At 37.9% G+C, this 26,831-nt stretch overlaps 1 protein-coding gene across 1 annotated transcript in view; it reads left to right on the top strand.

Annotated features, from left to right (window-relative positions):
- LOC120779132 overlaps positions 1-26,831 on the top strand; it is a 201,335-nt gene that overhangs the window by 74,378 nt on the left and 100,126 nt on the right. Inside the window, exon 2 of the mRNA XM_040111339.1 lies at positions 15,361-17,713. Coding sequence (XP_039967273.1) covers positions 16,804-17,713 — 910 coding nt within the window. The 5' untranslated portion in view covers positions 15,361-16,803. The remainder of the gene's footprint in view (positions 1-15,360; positions 17,714-26,831) is intronic.

The following is a 26,831-nucleotide window of genomic DNA, read 5'->3' on the forward strand; positions in this document are numbered from 1 at the left end:
TCTGTATGAATTTATCTGTGTGTGTGACACAGTTTTGCTGACAGTCATGCGACTTTTGGCTCGTTTTCCGCTTTTCGAAGGCCTTGAAAATAATATTGAATAATTTGCATTTATCTGCTCGTCATTTTGGAAGTCTCCGGGTTTTGTTGCTACAAAAAGTTGCGAACGCATTTAATTGTCTCTGCTAACGATGTAAAAATTAGAAATAGAATATGGTCTAAAGGATTTTTTTTATTTTATTCGTATACAGGGTCTTCCAGACAATACGGGAGTATTGCGGATATGCAATGGTCATGCTGCTGTTATTGCAACATCAGTAAATACACTACTAAGCTTTAAAAGAATTTGTGAAAAATTTCTTTATAGAAATTTTCGTCTTATTCTACTTACTCAAAATTTTTTTATAAACTCGTTGTAATGTCGTGAAAACTTTAGAACCGTGATTCGTCCTAATGTAGAAACAACTAATCAAATAAATATTGGAACTCCTAAAGAGACCTATATTACACGGTATTTATCCTCTCAAATTAATAGTCAAGAGTTTTTCGCTGACACTCCAGAACACGGGGATCAAAATCAGCAAATCCTTGACCTAGAACAAATTGGGAATTAATTTTAACTTTGGCAGAGCCTTAGTCTTCACGCAGGTCTCTTTATCAACATACACATACAGTCACCAGAATTTAGAAGGAATTCCGCAGCTTAATTACTCAAACTTCATAATCTCTACAATAACTTACTTTTCGTTTCTTGGAACAAAAATATAAACTTTTCTTTATTGAAATACCCTCTATAATAACATATACACTAATGAAGACGGCGCACAATTATACATTGCCACCCCTGCTGCCAAATCTGACAAGGCTGACATTGTGATAATACAAACGCAAATGTCACAATGGGCCCAAAAGCGATCACACAAATCCGTTGCCAGGACGTGTGCTTAACCCTGCAAATTTACAATTTCGGCAACGATTGCCATACACCACAAAGTTATATATACATACATATACATATATAAGAACATATATATAATATATAAGTATAATGTATAAGTATATATGTAGCATATATGTATGTGCGTATATATTAAATTTAGTGCAAGTGTTTGTATGAGCTCTTCGAAAATGCCTCATTGTTGCTGGAAGCAGAAGGTGGGATCAACAGCTACAATTTCATGGACTAATCTGAGCATCATCCGTTCTATTGATGGCTAAACACAGGAAGCGTTGCTATGACTCTAAGCCATACAAACGACATTTACAGATATATGTATGTATGTATGTACTCTTATGTATCTACATAAGCAAATTCGAAGACCTTACAAGCGTCCTACAGCTACTGCCTACTTAAAGAGCGAGGGAAACTTCAAATCTTGAGCGGCATTAAGCTTGCAAAAATCGCGTATCTATAGATATAGACTATATGTACATATACTTAATTAAAGGAGACTTATGAAATTTTATAATATAAAGAACCACCAAAATCTTATAAAGCGAGGAAGTCGTATCGAAATTGTTCACTTTAATTATCCTTTATCTCGCGATTTATGGTCAGATATCAGAAACTAGTAATAAATGAACTTACTTTGAGTACTTTGAGTAGAATCGAAGTTTAGATGAACCGCCACGGTTTTCGCTAATGATTTGTTTTTGGAATTAAGGCTAAACAATACTTAAAATTTTCTATTTTAAAATTTTACTTTACTTTTAAGCACGTAATTATTGCATAGCTTTTAAATAGTAAACTTATTTTCCACCACTTCTTGCCCTAACTTCGAATTTACATGTTTTCATGATCTAGAGATAACTCAAAAGCTTTCTTGAAGATCTAAGTGACACTACTAATAAACGTGGTAGTCCGTAGCCCAACTTTTGACATGTTCTCTTTAAGCCGACAAGAAAGCAGAGACGACTACTCCACACATTTTATTTCACATATAAGAATATGTTAAATGAAGCTCAAGAACAAGTGCTGTTTTAGGCTATACAGTCAGCACAGAGCACGTCATCGTTTTGAGTTACAGACAGGAAGTTAACTGACTCTATCAAAGTATGGCAAGGATGTACTGACATTGACTAAACAGTATCCCAACGATATAGGCTGCTACTGCACTAATAAGATCTCAATTTTTTAAACAACTAGGCTGAGTTTCCAAATCTGTGTGGTCTTGATATTATTTTTCAGCTAATTAAAGAACTTAATTGAATATATAAGCGAGGAGAGTAACTTGATTTAAAGCAAAATCGACCAGCTTCCCCTCGTACCAAAAATTTGGTTAATTATAGCACTCTCACTAATATTTATGTACAAACAAACTGCAAAGCGGTCTTATGGTCACAATTATTTCAATATATTTACTTAGAACACACTGTCCAAATTAGCGTTGTCAAACTTTTCGTTCAGGAAGAGATCAATCGATTCACAAAAATTATGAAGGCAGCAATTATAGTTGGATCAGATCTAAATCCTAAATCCCAAAGAGTTATTCAACGAATTTTGATGGAAAATAGGATAATTATGGTTCGATTGTCATACCGCTGTAAAAATGATTGAAAAGCTGGAGTCAGGCAAATTTATATAAGGCTTGATTTCACCTAAAAAGTTCAAATAATTATGAAGTATAGAGTGAGTAGTGAAAAATTATAGCTTACCTATGCTAAACCAAAATTCTTTTCAGCGGTCAAGAGAGTAAAATTATTAAAATCAGTGAACGGCTGACTAACGATTGGTTGGAAATGATCAGGAAACATACCGCTATCTGCTTAACTGCACCTACTGATAGTATAAGTACAGCCATTTATGTTCAGGTGTCTTTAATCTCCTTTTGGCAATTCAATTATAAAACAGAGACCTTTAAAATAAATATATACAAGTAAGTATATTAAGCAATAAAATACAGGTTTAATATAATTTTGTATTTTTGGTATCAAACGACAGAAGCTTCATAACTCATTTTCTATTAAAATTCCTTATATGCATCACTGAATCACAAACAGCTGCCCCTGAAATTATAATAGATTTAATACAACATAAAGCCCAAAGCGCATTGCTTCATATTTTTTCTAGTATTTCATATTAATTCCGTCTTTGTACAACTTAAAACTTATAGTGCTTTTAATGGTCAATAAAAAATGCATAAAGGAGATTTTCATTTAAGCCTTTAAGTAACTGAAATAAAGATAGATACTTTATGATGACAAAGACAAAAAAGACAAAAAGAAAAAATGAAAATGAAAACGCAAAGGCATATATTAGGGCGAGCCACAAGGTATGCTATCGAATTCGAATTAAAATTATCCAAACAGAGAAGAAAAATCGGAAATAAACGAAGTTCCTACTGGCACCCGATAGAAGGAAGATAGAAGGGACTATAGAGCTCTGATTGGACAATTCACATTCAAGTGGCTGCACACGCTTGCATAGTGGGGCTGACTGCAGGAAATGTCAAGAGCGAGGCAACGGGCAAATAATGGAGCATGTCTTGTGCATTCGTGCAGCATTGGAAACGCTGCGCTTTAAGCATCTCCATCTGGTATCATAAAGCACCAAAACTGGTCTATGCGTGACACAGTAGCCTACCAGACTAAACAAGCTACCTTATGGGAAACTTTGAATTCCCACAAACATGTTTTTAAAATTAAGCTGAATATTTTTCCTTTCGCACTGGTTTTTTCTCAGTACTCGTGCTATGCCGTCGATAGGTTACTTTTTGACTCACCTTAATAAAATGCATAATAGAGTGTATGCATGCATTTCTCTATGGTTTTTTTTGAAAGCTCACAATTCGTTACGCTTACACGCTTATTTGCCCAACTCTTGTCACGGCCAATTGATTAGCGAGTTTCCGACTCAGCCCTTTCTCTGCAAGGCTTCTGAGTTTGTTAGCGCTGTGACATGTTCACGTGTCGCTCGTAATTAAAAATGCCACAAAGTGTCTAAATATTTATTCCGAGTGGCATACGTGATAACTCACACACACAGAAGCACAGGCGCATGCAAATAGGTGCTGCAGTTGTTGGCTTGACATGAGCTGTCATAACACTCATACCTTATGGTGACGCCACCGACACCGCCGCCGCCGCCTTCATAGCCAGCGCGACACTCGCAGTTGCAGCCTTGGTCTGTCGCACAGTCCTGGTGTCACTCAGCCGGTGTGGCGCATCATTCATATTCATTGGCTATGTGTTGCATTTAAATTTGTGTGCAACCGAGCGTGCAGTAACCCCGTCCATCAATGTTTTTATGCCGTCAACCGCACTCGCACTATCACCCCCGCGCCGCACTCTTCACTAACACTATCACTCTCTCCCACTCGAACGCTCTCTTTCTGATTTGCGCTCAGGCGCGTCGTGCAGTCGTTGCACTCGTTTAGTTATTCATTTAATGTTTGCTTTTTATTGTTTTTGTCAGCGTGTTAGTTTTATTTTTGTGCAGAATTTATTATTCTTTACCGGCTTGTTGTTGTTATAGTTGGCTCGTTTCATGCGCTTTGTTTCCTCACAAACGATTTGCTGTCGTTTGTCATATTTTCAGGTTTGTTTATTGATTGAAGAAGTTCTGTGTATGTATGCATATGAATGTGTGTGTGTGTGTGTTAGTCACAACCCGCACACGAGCTCAGTGACCTCGGCGTGTTGACCTGCCACAAGTGATCGCTTTTTCGCGCTTCCTTTTTTCATGAATAAAACTGAATTTCTGTCTATTACTGCCGGTGTATGTATGTGTGTGCATGTAATGGTTTATTTGTTTAGCTCTTCCGCGCGCCTTTCGCTCGACCACAAAAATGTAAATGCATCGTCAAGCATCTGCAAACATTTGTTGGCTAATTGTTGTTGTTGCAGTTACGCTATTTTGTTTGTGTGAGTGTGTGTTTTTGTTAGGTAAACAAGTGATATGCCACTTAACATGTGATGTTTGCACACGAGCCGTATGGGAATTATGATTTTTATTAGTGGTTTCGCACAAACTTTTGCTGTTTGAATTTTGAAGAAAATTATTCCTCTGAAATTAAGAAGATTTTGGACTTCAGAAATAAATCTGTATACATTTGGCAATTTCAAAATTTACGCACATACATACATATGTAGTTATGTATGTACATTTGCAGTTTCTAAATATTTTTCAGAAATTTCTAAATTTCAATCCAAACAAGGCTGCTTGTTTTTTGCGGGTACTGCGTCGAATACTTCCAGAGCTGTAGTGTTTCGTCCATTCAGACGACATGACCTAGGCAGCGTAGCCGCTGTCTTTTAATTCGCTGAACTATGTCAATGTGGTCGTATATTTCGTACAGCTTATCATTCTACGAATGCGGTCTTCGCCGTTGACAATCGGCAAAGGACCATAAATTTTCCGCAGAACCTTTCTCTCGAGAACTCGGAAAATCGACTCATCAGATGTTGTCATCGTCCATGCCTCTGCACCATATAGAAGAACGATGATGATGAGTGACTTCTCGAGTTTGGTTTTTGTTCATCTAGACTTTTAGGACTTTACTTCTCAATTGCCTACTCAGTGCGAAGTAACAGGAGCTTTTGGTAGTACCCAACATCAGGTTATACAGTCTTGTTAGTTTTGCGGGGTTACCAAATTCGTACATAGTGGCATAAAAGCAGCAGTCAGAAGTAAGTTTGAAATCGAAGAAGTGGTGGTTTGTGTGGATCTTTTCACTGTTTTTCCCAAGATTTGGCGCATGGTGAATACCCGGTTACTTGTTGATTTTCCTGTCCTAAAGCTACGCTGATAAGGTACAATAAGTTGTTAACGGTAGGTTTTAATCTCTCACACAATACGGTCGATGGGAATCGTTGGGCATGCTTTCATCCGACCATATTCTACCGTGTTTAAATAGCTCGCCGGCCATATATCGCCCTCCGCCGGTTTATTGTTTTTCGGAAGGGTAATTGCTATTTGAACTTCTTCATGGTCGGGCAATGGAACGTGAGCTCTATCATCATCGATTGGGGGATCGGGTTTGCCATCTGCTGATGTTAGGCCTTCACTGCCATTCGGCAGGATGGAGAAGTGTTCCCTCCATTATTTCAATTTGCTTTGGTCATCAGTCACTAGATCACCACCGCTGGATCACCTCTGGTGGTTCCACAAGAGTATGCTCTGGTCTTGAAACCTTCTGTTAGTCGCAGCAGTCTGTTTTCTCCTCGCTTTTGCCTTTTCCGAAAACCAATGGTTTCATCTTCAGCTAAACGTAAGGAGTGCTCTCAGCCAGCAGGATTGCAAGTCCGTAAAAAATCGTTTGACTCTCTGTTGTGATTGCAGTTTCTCGTTGTTGAACCTTTCTGCACAAAGGCGAGTGTGTATCTTGGCTGCAACAAGATGGTGGTCCGTATTTTATACCAGCTTAATGCTAGCCAACTTCGTGAGCTACTGGTATTTGTGTATAGCGGCAGCTTCGGACTCCAATAGTAAATACCGTTACCATCAACAGCAATCATTGTAACATGAATCGGGTAACAGACTTTTTTCCCCGGAATTCCATTCATCCATTCTCACAAAACGGTGCACCATCTCGTGTTTTAATTTTAAACATTACCACATTACGTGCAAAGTTCGGCTACTCATCAATTTTAAGAAATAGCGCAATCGAATGGCCGCCAAGATCATGCGATTTAACGCCTCTACATTATTTCTGTGGCGGTATGTTAAATCAACGGTTTAACCTCTCGCTAGCAAAGATCGAAGAGCTCGAAGATAACATTCAGCGCACTATGGCGAGAATTGGTGTAAATAGTTGGAGATATGCACACGGTACCGCGGTGGCCATTTGGCCGAAATCTTGTTCAAATCATAAATGGCACAAAATTATCTTCATAACGAGGAAATATAATTCTTTTTGACCAAAGTTGAGTGTGTTATTTCGTTTCAACATTACGTGGTTTTTGTTAGTGGACTCTTCAGATCAGAGCTATTATGCCATAGAATTCATTTTGTGTACGGTAAAATGGAAGAGAGATACTTGTATATGTACTTTCTCATATAAAACCAAATGTGAGCAATTTATTAATCTTGAATTGTACAGTATAATTAAAGCTAATAAATTGTTAGTGAATTCATTGAAACTTTTGAAAGAAACAAGATTTTATTTTAACTTAAAGCAATCTGCAAATGAGTTAAACTGTTTAGAGCTTTAAAAAACATGTGTCTATAAAGTAACCGAAATGAAACTCAATAAAATTGATATTAAGCTGTTAGCCGAGTTTAGGAGGTAGAATATATTTGGAGAATAGAAATTTCCTTTATGCCAGCAGTTAAGTTTTGAATTCAGAGTTCACTAATATGCGTATGATTGTCCTAAAGTAGAACTCATTTTGAGTCGATAATTATTGTTTTCCGCTGACACTTGACAGAGCTTCATTGGCAACTGTTTGGAAAACAAGTAATACAATTCTAATTGATTAATTAATCAACCTTAATTGGAAACTCTTTTCAAAAAACCGAGTTCTCACAAAAAACCCTTTACTCAATTCAGTAACACTATAGTTTTATCAGCCACTTTTAAACAAAAAATAATAAAGACGAATTGATTACTGCTCAACGCCCGAATGATCAGCAGCTATTACCTATGATTTAGCCACGCTGGGTGACATAAATTCTGGCAGCACGTGAAATTGTCATAAATTATACAGAGCGTCCCCCACAAAGTGCCGCATGAATGCTCATCACAAACACAATTGGCTTCATAACTGACAAGCAGCTCATACAAAAACGAACCTCAATAGTGTTTAGTTAAGCGTTTATGTGGCCAAATGGAGGTGTGCTCATATAATAATAATAAACACACGCGCTTACATGCCATACACACACCCACACATACATTGTTATAGTGTGTGACAAGTATGAACCTGCGGTTGCATCCCATTGCCGCACCGCACTTAATCTCAGCAATTGTGGAGCTGTTGATTTATAGGTGTTTCCCCGGAAATTTATCGTAAGTCGGCGATGCGCGCCGCCACCAGCTGTCATTTAATCCGCTAACGGCGTCCACTTTCAAGGCGCGTGAGTTCTACGTACGAGTGTGGACCTCATACACTCTCGTTTCGGCTTTAGTTGTAGGTGACATACATACATACATACAAATTAATGTACAGTACGGTTGCCAGCTAACGGCACTTGACCACAGTCCACCTTAATGGTCGCTAATTCGCTTTAATAGATTTATGTTTCACACTTCAACTCCAAATCAATGGCCACTCAAAGGCGTTTGTTACAGCGAAGTGTGTGAAGAGGAAGTTGATAAGTGTGATGTGAGTAGTTTACAAAGTGGCAATGAGTTTAACATTGAAAACAATACCAATTATAAGTTTCGAGAAGCCGGCTACCGTTTTGAATTGTAAGCTCGAATTTGGGAAACTATGAAGTGTGTGGGAAAATAGTGTGATTCTTTTTGACCACCATCATAAGTTGATAATAACCATAATAAATATTGAAAGGGCAATGATCTATTTGAAGTTAAGTCGTTAAGGTCCTGGATTTCAAAGCATTGAAGGCATCACGCTTGCTGCTTGGATCCCCTCTGTCGTTTCAAAATGCTTGGCTTTCATCTGCCTTATCAGGCAAGAACGCTAAAAAAGTCCGGGGAGCTACATCGGAGGTATCGGGCGGCTGCGGAAACGTTGAGGTCTCGGACTTGGTTAGGTTGCTGTTGATAAGAAAGGCGGTGTGAGCCGGGGCGTTGTCGTGGTGCAACTTCCAATCGGCTACGATGTCTTGTCGGACCCAATTGACCCTTGGTTCATACAGAATTTAATCCTGTAACTCTGCTCCAATGAACGCTGCATTTTCGGCTTGCACCACTCACACAAACACGTCGCGCGAAAATGTTTGTCCTGACTCTCCAGGTGCTCGCAGAGAACTGACCAACTGCTCGTTCGTTAGCTAGGAACACCCGCGGAAGAAACTCAGTCCTATTAGTTTCCGGACAAACATAATAATATCCAAAATATTTTAAAGCTATGGTGCAATATTAAAGCTGGTACAAAACTAGACTAAACTGACTTCAAATTAGTTTCGTTGTTAAGACTTTCGGGAGGCGGAGGATCTGTTTGAACTTTCTCTCTTTCATTAAGAACTAAAGAATTAAAAAATTGAATAATGTGAAGGTTTCCTGCATTGTGGACTATTGAGCAGTTCGGAGAGATCTTTTCCAACACTGACTAAGATTATAGAGATCCTCAGCGCAGCTGTATAAAAGGAGTCAGGCATGTGACTTTATTTAAAGCCGTAATTCCAGCGAAATTTGAAGATCAAAAAATGGCAAATTGACTGAGTGGACAGCGGTCTACGAATGGAATCTAACGCGAGCAAAGAAGCAACAGTCGGCAGGTTGGGAGATGACATCTGTATTTTGTGATGTGAACAGAAAAATATTCATCTACTATCTCCCAAAAGGAACTACCATCAGCATCGACTAATAATCTCAATATCCGGAAAATATGTTGATCGCTCAACAATAGAGGAAGGGAAAATTAAGCTTAAATTATCAATGTATAAAAATAAACGAATATCAATCTGAGCACCAATCTATGTAGCAATCAAATAAAATTTTCGAACAAGTCCAAAACGTCATTCAATCCATTATTTTCAAAAGATTCTTTTATCGATTTATAGATATATTGTTATCGATTAAGCACATACTCATAAACATCTTCACCGTCAAACTCCCCATCACCCTTGGCCTGCCATCACATCGCTCCAGACGAGGTCTGACACATTTCATTTTCGCTTAAATTTCATTTATGTCTTAATTTGTCCCATTTTCAATTGCCAGTCAACGCACTCACACATCCACAGCCGCATGTACATGCAGATGCATACCTCCACACAAAAATTCATTCGATATTATTTGGTTATTTTGTTTCTAATTTGTAACGCAATTTTTATCGCATAAATCACTTGACATGAATTCTTGGCAACTTTACACATGACAACGCACACACGTGCTCACATGCATCCGAGCAATTTTTTACTCCAACATAAGTATAACAACAAATAAATATTACACACCGACACGCTAACGAATTTCACGTGTTTTTTTTTTTTTGGAAGCTGGGAAAAACTTTTTCCAATTTCTTGAGTTTTCTCACGATTTTTTTGACAATTTTCCGTCTTATTTATAATTTATTGACATTTTGCCGATGCGCCGCTTTCTTGCTGCGGTGCTTATTTTTAGCTCGTGTCTATATTTTTTGAACATTTTCATGCTTTCGAAGTTGTTTTCTGCTTTTGGCTGGAGAATTATGTGCCCCGAATATGTCTTAATGGTTTTTAATTAAAAACATCATAACTTTATTGTCGAGACAATTTAGTACGTTTAACTGTATATTACATTATATACTATATATATAAGAACATACATTTTCTAATTTACGGCCTATGCAATTTATCGATTGTATTGGGGAGTGTATGTTTGCTATTTAGAATATAAGGGGTGTTTTAATTGAAAAAGGTTGTACTGGTGATGTAAAGGTACATCTTAGGAAACTGTCTCAACGATATTTAGCAGCATTTTGTTTTAATTTAAGGTATTAGCGAAGTATGGTACAAGAGTTTTTACAAATAATTTAAGATTCCTTGGCTATTACCTCGAAACTAAGGGTCAATGTTTTTAATAAGTAAATTCTTTCGAAAATACGAGCTAAAACTCAAAAAATATTTTTCTCATAATACATAATCCGAAAAATGGTTTTTGTCGTCACTAAGCACACATTGAGCGTTTGACTGGTTAGTGTCTTCGATAAGCGAAGTTCATATTGAGCGTTTGACTTCGCTTTCACTCTTTGGTTCAGACTGAAAAGAAAGTAGTTAGCATCGAACTCGTGATAAATGTACGTTGTACATTGACCCATAAAACAATCAAAATAGACTCCGCAGGTAGAAAAATTTTACGTTATACCTTCTTTTTGTGAAATACAGAATAATTGTTGAGTATTTGACTTCAGTTTCAATTTATTTCGAGTTATATCTTCAGTTGAGTTAAGTAGAGCTCGTTTTTTTAATAATCTTTTGTAATTTTTATGGTTATATATTCGTTACTTCATATTTGGTTATCATTTTATGATATTTGAAATCCTTTGCAGCCGTTTTTTGACTAAATCGACTCACAGCCACATTAATTTTCAAGACTGTTCATCGAAATTTATTTGCAGGATTAAAAAATCAGAAACCATCCTTTTGAAATCTGAGGACTGGAAAATTTCGTGAAGCGCACTTTTTCTTCTTCTTTATTGACATAGATACCGCTTACGTGGTTATAGCCGAGTTTACAACAGTGCACCAATCGTTTCTCTACTGTTGTTTCCTTGTCATTGGGGCATTTTTTACGAGGCGGATCCCAAGTCTAGGGGCAAACCTTGAGGAGGAATGGTTCAACTCCTCACTTCAGCTCGCCTTTAAATGGATGTTCTATATATTGTCCTAAGACCGGAAGTCGTGAGCTACTTGAGCCATATGTAAAATAATCGTTTTTGGTCACTCCCAAGTGAATGGCGCTCATAGAACTTTCCTCACTTACCTAAACTTCTACACACACTCCATCCTCCTTGTAAGATACACATCTGGAGGAAATTTTTTATGTATGAGCTTTTTTTTTACTATACAGGGTATATTGAGTTTTTCACGAAGTTTGTAACAGTCAAAAGAAAATTTTGGTGATTTGATGCTCTGAGTCAATTTACCCATGTTTGTCTGTCTCAATTTTTTAGATATCAATCTTAGAGTTTGCATATGTTTTTTTCGGCCCAAGAAGCTTCTCATTTGTCGGAACAGCTTATATCAGAACACTTTAGCATATAGCTGCCATATAAACTGAACAATTCAAAACAATCCCTTATATGGATTTTTTTTTTTAATTTTTGAAAGCTATTATAACTTCGGTGCAACAAAAATTATTTCGTGCTTTTGATATTTATCTTCGAAACAGGTCTTTACATACATATGTACACAGCGTTCATATTCTGCTAACATTGTTAGCAACTTTAGGTATTGATGCCATAAAAAGAATCCTTTTAAGTCGGATAGACTCCTTCAGATTCAGATGATAATGACTAAATACCAAATTTTTCCTTTTGTATATATGCCAATAAGTCTTTCTTCCTATCAAACAACTCAGCCAACTCACCAATTTGCTGCTACCAATTGTTCCAAACATGTCTACTATTATCGGATATTTAGCCTCAATCATTGCATATATTGCAACATTTCTAGTAAAAGTGTTCCAGCGAACAATACCATTAATATTTGTTCATGATTGTTGTTGTTTTGTCATACGCCATTTGGTCGCATGTGTTACGAGCATTGTCTGAGACTCGCTTTGTTGCTAAATATTAACAGCATACATACTCTTGGCTCGGCGCATGTTTGCATGCGGTTTTACTGCCAACGATTGCCCACTCCAAGTGTATACATACACACACATACAACCATTCACATACACAAAGAGATATTATGCGCTTGTAAACACTCAAATACACACACGCTTGCTGCACACACACCTCAACCGTTCACACACAGCTATCTCTCACTCTTTTTCTGTCCGCAGCATCCACTTCAATTTGATTGCCTTTTGTTTACTCTTAAATCGTCGGCTTGTTTATTTGCTTATTTGATATTTCCTCATTTTTTCCACACAATTCACATAAGCAAGCAGCTTGCAACAGGCTGCAATTGCCGCAATGTGGCAAGTAGGCAAGGAAAATGATGCATCATTAATGTTTTCATACTTTGATTGCTCTTCAATGAGCAGGAAACGCATCGGGTGTGTAGGATGCGAATCGAAAGTCGAATCGAAAAAAAGGGTGCAAAGCATTTGAGTAGTTGTTATTGCTATTTTTGCATGTATGTAGATTGCAATACACATCTACATACATACATACGTTCTTTATAACTGCTGTATTGCCTACAATCAATTGATAATGCCTTTGTTATTATTGTTGTTTTGTTTATTTGCATCCTTCAATTATTTAATGAGTTCGAAGGAAATGCGCTGGAAAGGATTACAAGCGGTACTCGACGATGTTGGCAGTTCTCTACTTTTGTTGTGAGATAGGTATGCACTCTCGTACAGTTAACAGTACAGGACAGCACTAACACACTTACGTTAGTATGCATTTGTCTGATCATTTTAATTTTATTAGAGAACTTCTTTTATAATTCGTATCTCAAGTCTACTTTTCTGCACTCGCTCCCAAGTTGTAAGGAAATGTGGGTGTAAAGTTGACTGATAATGCTAATAAATTCATAGTTCTTTTGAAGAAATAAAAATAATTATTTGCAAGTAAAGAATTGCGCCCAGTTACTAACTTGAAGCTGCTGGCGGTACAGGACTTTAAGAATGCCATAAAGTTTATTCCAATTTGCAGAATGCTTATTTTTTATTTTTAGAATAACACGGAAATTTACCTCCCTCAAGTACAAGTATTATTCTCAACACCAGCAGAGTTAAATTTCTAGAATAAATTTTTAACTGTGGGTTCTCATACGATTAAACAATAGTTCCGAAAAAAGGAGAGAGCAAATAAAAATTGTTTAGATACTAATACAGGAAGATTATAAGTGGAAAAGTTTAAAAATTTAAAAGGCCTCACCAGATACAAAGAATATTATTTTTGGCAATAAATTCAGCACCTAATTTCAATACATAGTAATCTCTAGTAGAAGGAATAAAGTTCTGGGAATCATAAATCTGAGAAGAAAGCGCATCTTTCTTTCTCTAAATATAATTCCAGAGTCTGCTAAAATGCTGCATCTGAAGTGAGCACTCTGAAGAGACAAGGCAACGATAAACAAGCATTTACCCCTGAAAGTCACTGCTTATATCTTCCTACCTTTGGCGAAAGTCTACATATAATAAAAAGTAACTTAGTTCAGTGCGATAACTTTACAAAATGCTAGTTATTAAGATGTTTTATGTCCCTATTGGCATCAATAACTGCTTGAAGACGCCGTGGCATTGATTCTGTTAAATTTGTCAACTCTGCAGATGTAATGCTGTTTCAAGCTTTTAGTATGCGCTCTTTGAGTATAGCAGAGCTAGATGTCTTCTAATTCTACGTTCGAAATTTCCCAAACAACTCAATAATATTCAATTCTGGACTTTGAGGTGGTGAGTTTAATTGCCTTGGAGTATAATAAAGCAACCAGTCCTTAACAATGTACACAAATTATCCACCGAATGTTTCAAATTGTGTTCCAAGAGATATACTTATAAAGGTTTATTTTGCCTTCAATAAAGGCTAACTTTTCAACTCTAGAGGCCACAACAGCTCTCCGTAGTGGTTTGCCGCCACCGTGCTTCACAGTTGATACTACGTTTTTCGGTTAGTTTTTCTCCAAACTCTAGCTCTTCCATCTAACTACTAAAAATGTTAAATTCAGACTAATCTGCAAATAAAACTTTTTCCCAAAAATCCATTTTCTTTTCTTTTTTTTTGTCTTTTTTGGCGAATTCTAAACGAAGCTTTCGGGTTTTCAGAAATAAGTGGTTTCTTCCGTGGTGTTCTACTGTAGAACCCGTTATCGTTTAGAGTTCTTCGCATTGTTCTTAAATGAATACTCTTTTGCGACGTACTTGCTTTTACTTACTTTACTTTTCGATTTTTGTCAACTTCTTTGAGAATTAGACGTCTCTACGAGATAGTTTTTTTGGGCGCCCACTGTGCGGTTTATTTTCGGTGGAACCAATATTTTCGAAGTTTTTTACAAGGGTTTATACTATTGCTCGACGATATATTCAAACAATGAGCCGAAATTATTAAAATTTACTACAGAAAATCCAAGTCATCGGTCTAAATTTTAAGAGTTAGCTTTCGTTAGCTTTTTTGCTTTTTTTTTTGATTTGGTTCAATTGTAATACCTTCCGAAAAGCACTAGAAAGATTACTGAAGGCAAGAAAGTACTAACTGCAACAAATTTCTGGAAATTCCCCTGAGTTCAAAATAAATGAGAATGATTTTTAATTCAAAACCGCCCGAAAGGTGACCGCTTTGAACATATTGATGAATATTTCAGCAAAAATGTATCAAAAAAAACTAAAACCTTATATAAGATGAATGAATTATCATCATTGCTAACAATCAATACCGGAGAAGTACACCATAAAAATCACTTAAGCCGCAATTAATTGCTGCCGAATTTCAAACTAAGCAAATATTTTCGCAAAACTGAATGAGTTTCGGCGTCAAAGCCACTAAAATTCATTCAAAGACAGGAACATCAATCAAAACAGGTTCCCTTTGGCGACACGAAAATACATTTTGGCGCGTGCAGGCATTCATAGCTACAACTTATTTATTTCTAAAACTCATTTTTATGGCAACTAATAATATATATTTTATGATTTTTCAGGTTTACGAGGTCAAATGACACGACCGTCTGCCTACGCAACAAAACTGAAGATACTATCAATAGCTAGTCAAAAGGTTCAATCAAACGGGAGAAATTAAATTCGCACGTGTAAACGCCAATTTTCTAAAAACAACAACTGCAACAACAGCAAAGAAAAGCAATGAGCCAACATAACAAATTTAGGCCACACTGACAACCAACATGAACCTGAAAACAAAATAATCAAAGAAAGCGAAAGCAAATGTCAGCAACAACAACAAGCAATAAGCAACAACACACTTGCGTTAAAAAGGAAATTAGCTCAACAACTGAAATTACCACGCTGGAAGTTTGAGAATACGCCTAGCTGCACACAGCACGCTTCCAGCGCAACATGAATTGTTGCTTGGCAACATGTTGCTAGGCGCTGTCGGCAACAAAATAGCAACGCTGGCGATGACGGTGTCGTGTTAAGCGAAGTGGAAGTCGCAAGCAACAGACAGGAAAACCAACAAACGAAGCGGCGAACGCGTGAGGGTGTGTGAGCGCGCCTGCATGACTGTGTGTGTGTGTGTGCGTCTGTAGGCAGCGAAGTGACAACATTTTGAGGGCGCGACAAGCAACAGCCACAGACTCAAAGTAGCTGGTGGTGTTGGAGCGCAGCTGACTGGATGTGTGGAGCTGGCTGGCTGGCTAGCGGTAAAGTGGCGTTCGTGCTTGCTCGTGCGGTTAGTCGTATGCTTGACGGTTCCGGAGCGGGTTTGTGTTAACGGAAGAGCGCAAAGTACAACAAATTTCGTATGCGAACAATTGTGGAATTTATGAAAGGCGAAAGATTGTCGTGTCGGTGGCTTATGGAAAAAAGACAGAGTGAATCAAGTGCTTGAAAATTTTCATGAAGCTATTTAACGGTACTGCGGTTTTAAATCGTTTCAAGGGTGATTATTTGCATTTATTAAGGAAAATTAAAATAAACAGTGTTTAAAAAAAAAAAAAAAATAATAAAAAAAGAAACAACAACAAAAATTAGTTTTCTGTAATAGCTTTGACCAAAAAAGTGCAACAATTGACCACTGCCAAGTGTTTCGACTGATTTTATTAAACTTGCAACATGAACTAAAAATATATGCTTATATATGTATGTATGTATGTATGCATCTAGTGTGAAGCGCGTACGGGAAAATTAAAAAGTGGAGAAACTGTGAAAAAGGTTCAAAGCAAATTGTGAAAAGTGACAAAGTGTCAACGCCACTGGTGACACTTAGTCTGTCGAGCGCGTATATATGCACTCACACACACACACACGCACGTAAATTAACAATTTAACGCAGCTTGACATTGCCAGCATTGTGGCTGCGGCAACTTTTACCGCTCGACTATCGCTGTGTGTCGGCCTGTCCGTCGCACTGTCTGCTTGCCGTGTTCTTCGCACTTAATTAATGTCAAGTGGGCATCACTTGCATTATGCAATTTAAGGCGACAACTCGTTTCGCGTACGCAAACTGCAGCAAAATTAACAACAACAAAAGTGAAAACAACAACATCAACTCGAGCAATTACAGTGAAAGCAGCCACGACAACAGCAGCAGCAACCATAACAACAACAACAGGACTGTCGTAGAGCGTTGTGATTTCGCGTTGATCTATGCACAGCTACATGCAAAGCAACAACAACAAACGCAGCAACAACAAAATAAACAACTAGTGCAACTCCGCGTGGCACACAAAATGCAAACTACAACAAATACAAATACGGAAGTAAACTGCATTTGCGCGTCACTACGCGGCAACAACAACAACAACAAAAACTGTTGCAACAACAACCACAGCAAAACCTTCAACTCACAAAGTGACGCATACACCAGCACAGACGCGACAATAGTTTGCAACATGGCAGCTGCCACAATCCCAACAGCAATGACTGATGACAGTGGGTGTTGCAAGTGTGCAAGCAGCAACAATATGCAGCGTTGCGGCAAAGATGTTGATTACATTGCTGCTGCTGCACCAGCTCCGGCCGCGGTAATGGCGGTGGCGTGCGCCGAACGACCAACGCCAACACAATGTTGCAAGCACGACATGCAAGACAGCCTTAGCAAGTACAATAAGAACAATCAGCACATATGTGCAGTCAACTGGAAAAACAATTTTGTGGCAAGTGAAAGTGCGAAGAAAGATTGCAAACATTCCGCAGTGATTAGAAGCAGCGGCGGCAGCAGCAGCGGCGAAAATTTACTGGCAACAGCAGCGGCAGCAGCTGAAATTAAAACCAAAATAACAACAAAAACAACCAGCATGCATACCGCATTCGACATTGGCAACTGGAAGAGCATATGCGCTATGATGTTGTTGTTATTCTGCTTTACATGGCATGGTGAGTGGCAATTGCAAAGTTCTTTCAAGATCTCTTTGTATGTATACGTGACACTTACAGAGAAAATTTAGCTTAAAAAGTTATGACTGACTAGAAAAAGTAGATTACTTGTATTTCACTCAGCCGAACAGGTGGATTTCTGTAATTCTCAACCGAGTAATGCGATAGTAATATACTATATATATTAAGAATATTTAGCTCAATTTACTGGGTAAATGAAGCAAAATATCTCTCTGCTTGAGGTTGACACATTTTTTAGATCCGACCTTGATAATCAGTACCTTGCTAATAAGGTTTACGGATATTTCTATTATATTTTTGTAATAAGTTTCTTCATATGTTTATTATTTCGAAGAAATGATATTAAAACAATCTCGGAGTAAGGTATTATTCGTCAATAGTAGCTGTTAGTTTGTAGTTGTTATAACACTATAGTAACTTTGTGACAGCTGTTCAAGCGATTAATATTAAATGCTTAAGGTGGCCTTCATATACAAGAACTGCCGCAAAAGAAACAGAACTTTTTAAATATAACTGTTTCTGGTGGTGCCACCTATTGGTGGGTATATGAAATAAAAAGTTTGATCTCTTGTTGACATCTCGTAAAAATTTTAAGACAATTGGATAACTACAATCGATGTTATCGATCAAAAAGAGACAGCAGCTTTTGGTCATCGGTCGTAAAATGCAAAGAGCAAATATTAAATTTTGTTTTAAATTTGGGAAAACGTTTAATGAAACATTTCAAATGATGAAAAAAGTTTATGGTGATCAGTGCCTATCCCGTAGTAATGGGCGTGAGTGGTTTAAGCGATTCCAAGAAGGTCGTGAGGACCTCTGTGACGACCAGAAGTCGGTCCTCTTCAGAAGTCAAAAATAAATCTGATTTGTTCTTACGATTTCCAGGGTATTGTTCGTCCCACCTGGCCAAACGATTAATGCTGTGTTTTACCTTGGTGTTATGAAGCGCCTTTTGTCACGCATTCGACGTGCTCGTGGCCGTCTTTCCCTCCGGAACTAATTCTCGATGCACCAAACCACGAATATCGAAAAAACCAATGAGCATCACTTTGACTTTAGAACGGCTTTAGCGTGGTTTTTTCGGTTCCGGCTCCGGCTCGTTTTTTCCCTATATTCCGACTGATTTGTATATCAAACTCATAAAACCACGTCTCATCGGCAGTTAAAATGCTCCTCATGTATGTGGGATCGGAAATCGCACTATAAAGCATGTCCAAAGAGACCTATTTACGATACTCTTTTTAAAAAAAATGGTCTTTATTGGGGCAAGCCGAGCAAGAACGCCTTTCATACCCAAAATATCCACCAAAGTCATTCGAACGGACTCGCGAGAGTTGTTGACCTCTTTTTCCATCTCCCTAACACTTGCCCGATGATTTTAAAGCACTGCATTTTCCCTTTTTTTTTTAATATTTTCATCAGTTGAAGAAGTCGAAAGTCGTCCAGAACGAGGCATGTCTTTACCGATCTTTTGACCGCCTTTGAAGGTTTGTGTGTTTGCTAAAACTGAATAACTGTAAGCCTTTTCCAACATTCGCAACGATTCTGCACACGAAATTTTGTTAGAAATAAAAATATTAGATAAATTCTTTATTTGATATTTTTATCCTTTGCACAAATTGCAACGCAGTACTGAGGTGTACCGACTGCTGTAAACAAACTTGTTTGACAGATTGCACTCATATTCGGCATAGTAATTAAGGACAGTCCTACCAACTTAGCAAAAGACTTTTTTTAAAATAATATTTACCTGGAATTTAAATTAAATTTTCCGGGTTTCGTCACAACAGACCAGTTTTTTCTGACTCTATATGTAGTTCAGAATAAATTTGCGTAATATTGTCTAGTTAAGTCTTTTCAAAGTTCCATAAAACAGGACCTATAAACGAAGTAAAGACTAAACACAATGGGGTTTGATCATAAATAAAGTGTATAACTATGATAATCATTGATACCTTAAGTCATTTCACTTAGTTATCTTACATCACACTTATTTTAATATCCATTACCTGTTCATCGACATCGTATCAAGAGACTGGCGCCTCTCTGTAAAGAAAACACTTAGCAGCAGTCGATTCGTTTTCATTTCGCCATACGGAAAATTCTTCGTTAAAGTTCACTTGCATTTTTTCTTTTCAAAATTGTATGAAGAGTTCTTTAACTTTAGTAAAATTGAAATAAAACCATTCAAAAATATTTCAGGGTCATAACTTGTGATTTTTAAATCTGCAAATTATGTTGATAAGGTACATCAGTTCAAAGTATTACTGTATGTCCTTTTACAACACTGGAACACTTGCCAAAATTGTTTTAAATCCACCAATTAAAAAATAAAAGCTTTCGTTAAAAAAATAAAGCTTTTAAGTAAGATGCTTTAAGCTAAAACTTTCACAAAAGATTAAGACCAGCAATACTACCAATAAAAGTGAAACAATTATAGTTATTGTTAATTTAGACAAAGAAACAGAGCTTTAAAGCTCATTTTTAAAATGTAGATATTAAAAAAACTTTCAAAGCTTAAAATTCAAAAGTTTTCAGCACCTTTCGCCGCAATTGATCAAAAATAATATTTTTTACAAAAGATGAACCCAATTAATTCAAAGAATAAGTAAATTCCAATTTACCAAATTAAAGCAACAAAACTGTTCGGTCATTTACCGTTAAGCGCAGCTACGTTTTATCTCCAAAGCTGTCTCTTTAAGCCATAAACAACACAAAAACAAAAGTAGAAAGACATATAGCTATGGAACAGAGACTAAATAGCTCTCAATCAAACGGTTTGCTGCAGTGTCACAAACAACTAAGACAACAACAACAATAACAGTGACATGCAATCTACACTACACTTTCAATTGGAATGGAAAAATGCACACTAGACTGGATTTGCGAGCACTCATGTCTGTGTATGTGTGAGTGTAGTGTGTCTGTGTTCAGAGGAAATAAGAGGAAACGATGCAATGTGGCGCCACACGACGACGATCGAAACGCCAAAAGCGAAGGGGAAGGAAGGCGCAACAAAAAGCAGTCGAGTCTACGAAACAAATCAAACGTGCAAATGCCGAAGCAAAGCAGCGACGGATGGAAAAGAAGAAGAACACTATAAAGTAGTGATGAAGAGCAAGTAAAAACCCCAATAACAATAGCAACAAAAAGGAAGCATCTTTATACACAAAAAACAGCCAGCAATTGAATGAGGCACAGCGTCGTCGGCGCCGCCGGTTCCGCCGCTGCCGGCAGTAAAACAGCGAACGGCAACCACCAAAGGCCACACCCACTTTCACCACTAATGAATGGCGTCATCGACGGCGGTTGTGTCGAAGCAACCAAATGCAGCACGCGAATGCAATGAAAAACGGTAAAAGAAACAAGTAACGGCAAAAAATGTTGCACTAAAAAGCAAGGAGGGGGCCTAAACGGGGGTGTGGACGCAACGTTTAGCCGTGTGTTTAAGCCAAATTGTGAGATAAACCGGCGCTGAGCGCACACACAAACCAAAGCACGTTAGACAGCAAGCGCATGTGTGCTTATGTAACGGTAGACAGCATGCGAGATCACGCAGATACGCCAGCGACACGGACACCCACACACACGAGTCCTCACAGCGTTGCAAGTGTCTGCTTTGGATTTACACAAAACAGCTGAAAGCTTGCTTAGTTGGACATGCGAAGGCAAATATATGCCATCTACATATATACATATATGTATGAGTGTGTGTATGGGGTTCACTAAGCTGCTGAATGCGGAAACGGTTACTTTATTTCGCCGACATTCAAGATGAATTTCTTTGCATTCTTCGCTTTCGTTTCACCGCTTTTTTCTTCCTGTGATTTGGGTTGGAATTTTTGCTGATTGTTGTTGCTTTACTAGCGATATTCGTTGGCCATGGCACGCGGCAGAAATGCAGCTGTGTGTGTGTGCGGGAAAATAAAGTGCCGCGTAATCAATGAAGATTGTAACTGGCAAAAATGCAATAACCGAATGCGCAAATGAATGAGGCAGTTCGAGTGCATGAATGAGTGGATGAATAAATGAAAGATTGGCATTGCACCGGGGAATTGGTGGTTGGAAGAAATTTAGTGAAGAATCTGGCGATTTTACTGAGTTAGTGCCGAAATGTGCTTTTACGACGGTTTACTTTCAATTCGGTGGACAACTGTTAGTACACTGAAATATACCGTTTCTAGTTTGACGCGACTTAAGATCGCTGCAACACTTGTTGATAAATGCAATTTCTCATTTAAAGACATTTTATGCGTGAATATTGATCTAATTGATCGCCATCATAATAATAGTCTAATATGAATAAATGTCATTTGCATGCACTCTTAATCTTTTAAAGAGTCAAAGTGTTAGATATCATAAGGTTTGAATATAAGTATTGTATCCAAGCTCCCGCGAAGCCTAGCTATCTAGAAATATACTGAAAGAAAACAGCAGAGCTCCAACCCGTTCACATTTTGTTTCACCTTGTCAACTTACCTAATTTACATACAGTTACCTGCGATTCCACTGTGGCCTGGTGCTCAATCTTTTCCAATAATAAATTGATACTGTTGATAGTAGGGTTAGGCATACCCATACATTCGAGCGCACGGTCTGAGAGTTTACGGCTAGTATCGCCACTCTACTACCGAAGTGGATAGTCACTTCTCTAAGCATGGCTGCAGGAACAGTAGATTAACTAATAGCTTTTTCAATCAGAGCGTTACAAATGCTATCCATTCTCTCTCTCTGCTCTTTACTCCTGTAAAGGTACAATATATTCGATGTCATTATGTATGAAACTCGATTTCTATTGCATGGCCACTACGGCACGTTAGCAGAAGTCCATATGCTAAACCCCATTTTCCACGGTTTTCAAGTATAAATTGGCCGTACTCGTACGCAGTTCATCAATCGTCGCTGGCATATAGCACAGACTTGACGTAGCCCCACAGGAAATAGTCTAACGGCGTCAAATCGTACGACCGAGGCGGCCAATTGACTGTGCTATTTCGTAAGATAACACGTTCTCCAAACTTGTTTTTCAATAAATCGATTATAACGTTCGCTGTGTGGCTTGTAGCGCCATCCTGTTGGAATCACATATTGTCCAAGTCCATATCAACCAATTCGGGCCAAAATATTCGGATATCCCATTCACAGTAACGTGCTGGTCTAGATCATTTGCTTAACGACGAAGCCTTTCAGCCAGAAATGAGCCTCATCGCTGAAGATGATTTTTCGATGCAAATCCGGATCATTTCATCACCAAGTTGTTGGTCAGCCCAATTCACGAACATACGACGATTCTTGTGGTCAAGCGGCTTCTGGTTTTGCGTCAATTTGATGTTGTTATGATGTAGATCAAGGTCTTTTCTTTCTTTTAAATACAACGCCGTCACTGAGAAGCCCAACGCTTGAGAACGAAATGTGGGAGACTGATTTGGGTCCTCCTCAATTGATATGCTAGCTTCAACATAATCTCGACAGTACGGGCACTTCTTTGTTTGACTGGCATGAGAACATTTTGTACTGCGCCTGAGGATTTTTTCACTAGAAGATCAATTGCTGATCTAACGCGACGATTATGACGACCATAAATTGGACGTAGCTCTCTTAAAGTTGAAGCCACTGACTTCGAATTTCTGTAATAAATGTTAATAATTTCGACTCGTTATTGGATCTTCTGTCTTTCCGTGATGAAATGGCAAAATTTACTGAAGAGAAATGTTAGAAGAGCGCCAATTTTTACCAAATTGAATGCGGTAACTTCTTTGCTTACGATACCGACACAAGTCTAGAAATACTAATGATCGGTCTTAAAATCATCTGGATTGATTGTTGTTCTGGTTTAAGCGGCAGAAAGTATTTCTCAAGTAATTTTGAGGACTGTTGTAGCTTGTATATCCCAAAAAGGGGTATAAAGCCGGGTTGACCCAGAATTAATCTCGATATCTCGAAAAACAGAAATGAACGAAAAGCACTGTTCGCACTGCAAAAGGAGGATAAGGCAAAGTACGAAGGTCACCAAATTTATTTCTTTGTTAAACGTCAGCAGTTCACTGTTATTCTGAAGCTAATAAGCGGCGGTCTTGACCTATTTTTTTTCCTTTCCACGAGAAAGGCAAAATATCTGCTTAAAGATACACACACATACATACGATTCAGGAATGTTAAATTGCTTAGGCGGCAGCTTTCATTGCAATCGGCGGTGCACGCTGCGGCCGAAATTTATTGCGCAATTTCTACCAAAAATGAGTATTTGATAAACGCAGAGGCAAAACGGACAGAAAGCGACGAAAAATAACGTTCTTAAGAACATAGAGACAGCTTCATTTTGTATTTAATAAACTGGCGCGCAGCTTTTCCAAGAGTAAGCGCTTCGATGGCTCAGCAAATACGACTACATTGCAAGCGATATTTTGTGTGACAAAAAAAGAGAGAAAAATAATCAAAAGATGTTCTCCAACACACCGCTTAGCAGGAAATGCAATAATTCGTAGCATACAAATAGGCGGCTGAGCAAAAGTTGCCAGCAAGCAATTTTCGCTACGCTTTCTCAAAGCAAAAATAATAACTGGGAATAATTTGTTGCAGCAAAAACGTTGCAGGCGACAAAAAAGTTGATATGTCAGCGAAGAAATGCAACGGCACTTTCTTTGGCGCAAATTACTTGCAACAAATCCAGATGTAGTAATCAGGCGAAATTTTTTCATTCGCAATTTAAGATAGCATGTGCATTTCTGTATTTTAGCACTACACATACACTCCTTTATATATGTTTTATATAAATATAAAGTGAAACGGAAAAAGTCGTTGCCGCATAACCTCGAGTTACTAAAGTTTTTTCATCAAACTCGCTACATTTTGCTTCTTATCTCTGCGCGACGAAATGCCACAAGCCATGCAAGCGAGTGCCGCTCTCGCCGAACTGCTACAATTTCGACCTCAGCCGCAGCCGCCACGAAGACCACAACCCACTGTGATTACATTTCTTTTCTTATGAAAAATCCCACACACTCATGCACACATACAATTTGTTTGAAATTGCTGCTGCAAGTTGCAATTGTGCAGACAGCGGCAGCAATCAGACAGCGTTGTGGCTTGATTCTCCCATTTCTCTAAGAAATAAATTGACTTTTTCTTGCGCTGTGTCTTAGCGTATGTGTTGTGAGTTTTGGCTGTGGATTGGAGAAGGACGCTAGGTAATTTTTCTTTGCTACATATGAGCATACATATATGAAAAGTTGTAATTTTTATATATGTATGTGGAAAATTGCTTGTATTTGTTAATTAATGAAAATTAACGTCAGATTCTTAAGTTAACTAGAAGTCATCTCTGGAAAATGTATATTAAATGAAATGTTCGAAATATTCTCTCATTTCAACTTCAATACTATAATATGGATACGGATTTTATATATATACGGATTTATTAAAGTAAACACTTTATATATCTATATTTTGAATTTTAGTAATCACTTTTAGCACCCAAATGTATTAGCCAAAAATTCTTAATCAGTACAGCATCTATGGAATAGAGAAGTATATATAATTACTTACGGATAACTACATTCTTACATCTCCGATCTCTGTTGCATACTCTTATAAGTATGTTGCCATAACAATAAATGGATAATAAAGAAGATTGCAAGCATTGGCGGTTGTGCTTTGACTACACATATAAGAAGACGCTTATAGCTGTTGCTAATTTGAGAGCATTTATGTATATCAAGAAATTTTTTTGAAGATCGACGAAGCGCAACTATATAAGCCACAGCCCAAGGGCAACATTTATCACACAGTGTAGGCATACAAATTTCCCAACCAAGCATTGCCAAAAAAGCAACACTATAGTAATTTAGAAAAACGAATTATAGTAATTGCACTTTAAGAATAGAAAATTCATTTTGAAAAATATTCTTTGTCTTGACCCCGTAGCAGACCTCCCAGAAAATCTTCGAAAAACGAGTTTTCTGCTTAAAATTATCCTAAAATAATTTTGTTGTTACTATAGATGGACATAAGTAATAATCGAAGAACTAGTTAAATTTCAGAATTTTGGACAAATAAAAATAATTTTCTGTGAAACCGTTTACGCTCCAGAGTGGCTTAAAAAATCGAAATAGTTATTAAAACTTTTATTTTCTCTATCACTAACAGATAAATATGTCAATTCCCAAGAGAGCCGGTTCTACGTTGCTGGAATTGACCCGGATTTTATCCAGCCAAGGGCTGTTTTTTTGTGATTAAGTTTGACATCACTGGAGCAACTTTTTGCAACAGGGTTACTCCGTATCCTCCTGACTCTAGCTGACAGTGATTCCAACCCAGGCCAGGAGCAATTTTTCTGCTGCATCTGCATTAAATGTCTCCATCCAGATGGAGATCTCGGTTAGGTGTAAAACATGTAATGGATGAAGCCATCTTAAGACGTGCTCAGGCCTTAAGATACACCGGGAGTGGACTACTTGGTACGTCACTACCACTAACCAACAGCACATGGTAAAAAGACAAAGAAACAATGCAGGCGAATAAGCTTCAGACATGCCAGAACTCTACACTCCGGACTATAATGCGATGCCTCTTAATCTGTCCGATCGAACAACTACTCAGTGAGGCTCGTTTCCTCACAGTTAAGGAGCATAATGAAGAGCTCTCCAAGCAGTTTCATGTGGGGTGTTTTCGTAGAACTCATACCTGTAGTCGCCTGGTTGATGAGGAAACACCTCCTAGGCACATCTAGAGGTCTTTTCTTAACTACGTCGAAGACATAAGACTATATGCCAGACATATAGTAACAGCCATTCACACTGAAGCCACAAACACATTTACCGTCTCCCTCTTAGTGAATGGCGTACTTTAAGAAAGTGACCCTTTTGCAGTTTCGTTCTGGATAAGATAAATTCCCGCATAACGCGAACCACTTTTTTGCTTTCTCAGCTAAAACTACACATCTGATACCCCTTTCTCTATGGTCCGGCTCCGTCGAAACAGCACGTTCCCTGTGTCTACCGTAGGATGTCCTCGATGATAACTAATCTGAGCCTTACAACCCTAACGCGAACTAGATAATCGTTACAAGAACAAATATGCCTAGGAAAACTCTACAAAC

Source organism: Bactrocera tryoni, chromosome 1 (genome assembly GCF_016617805.1).
Source record: "Bactrocera tryoni isolate S06 chromosome 1, CSIRO_BtryS06_freeze2, whole genome shotgun sequence".
Classification (NCBI taxonomy): domain Eukaryota; kingdom Metazoa; phylum Arthropoda; class Insecta; order Diptera; family Tephritidae; genus Bactrocera; species Bactrocera tryoni.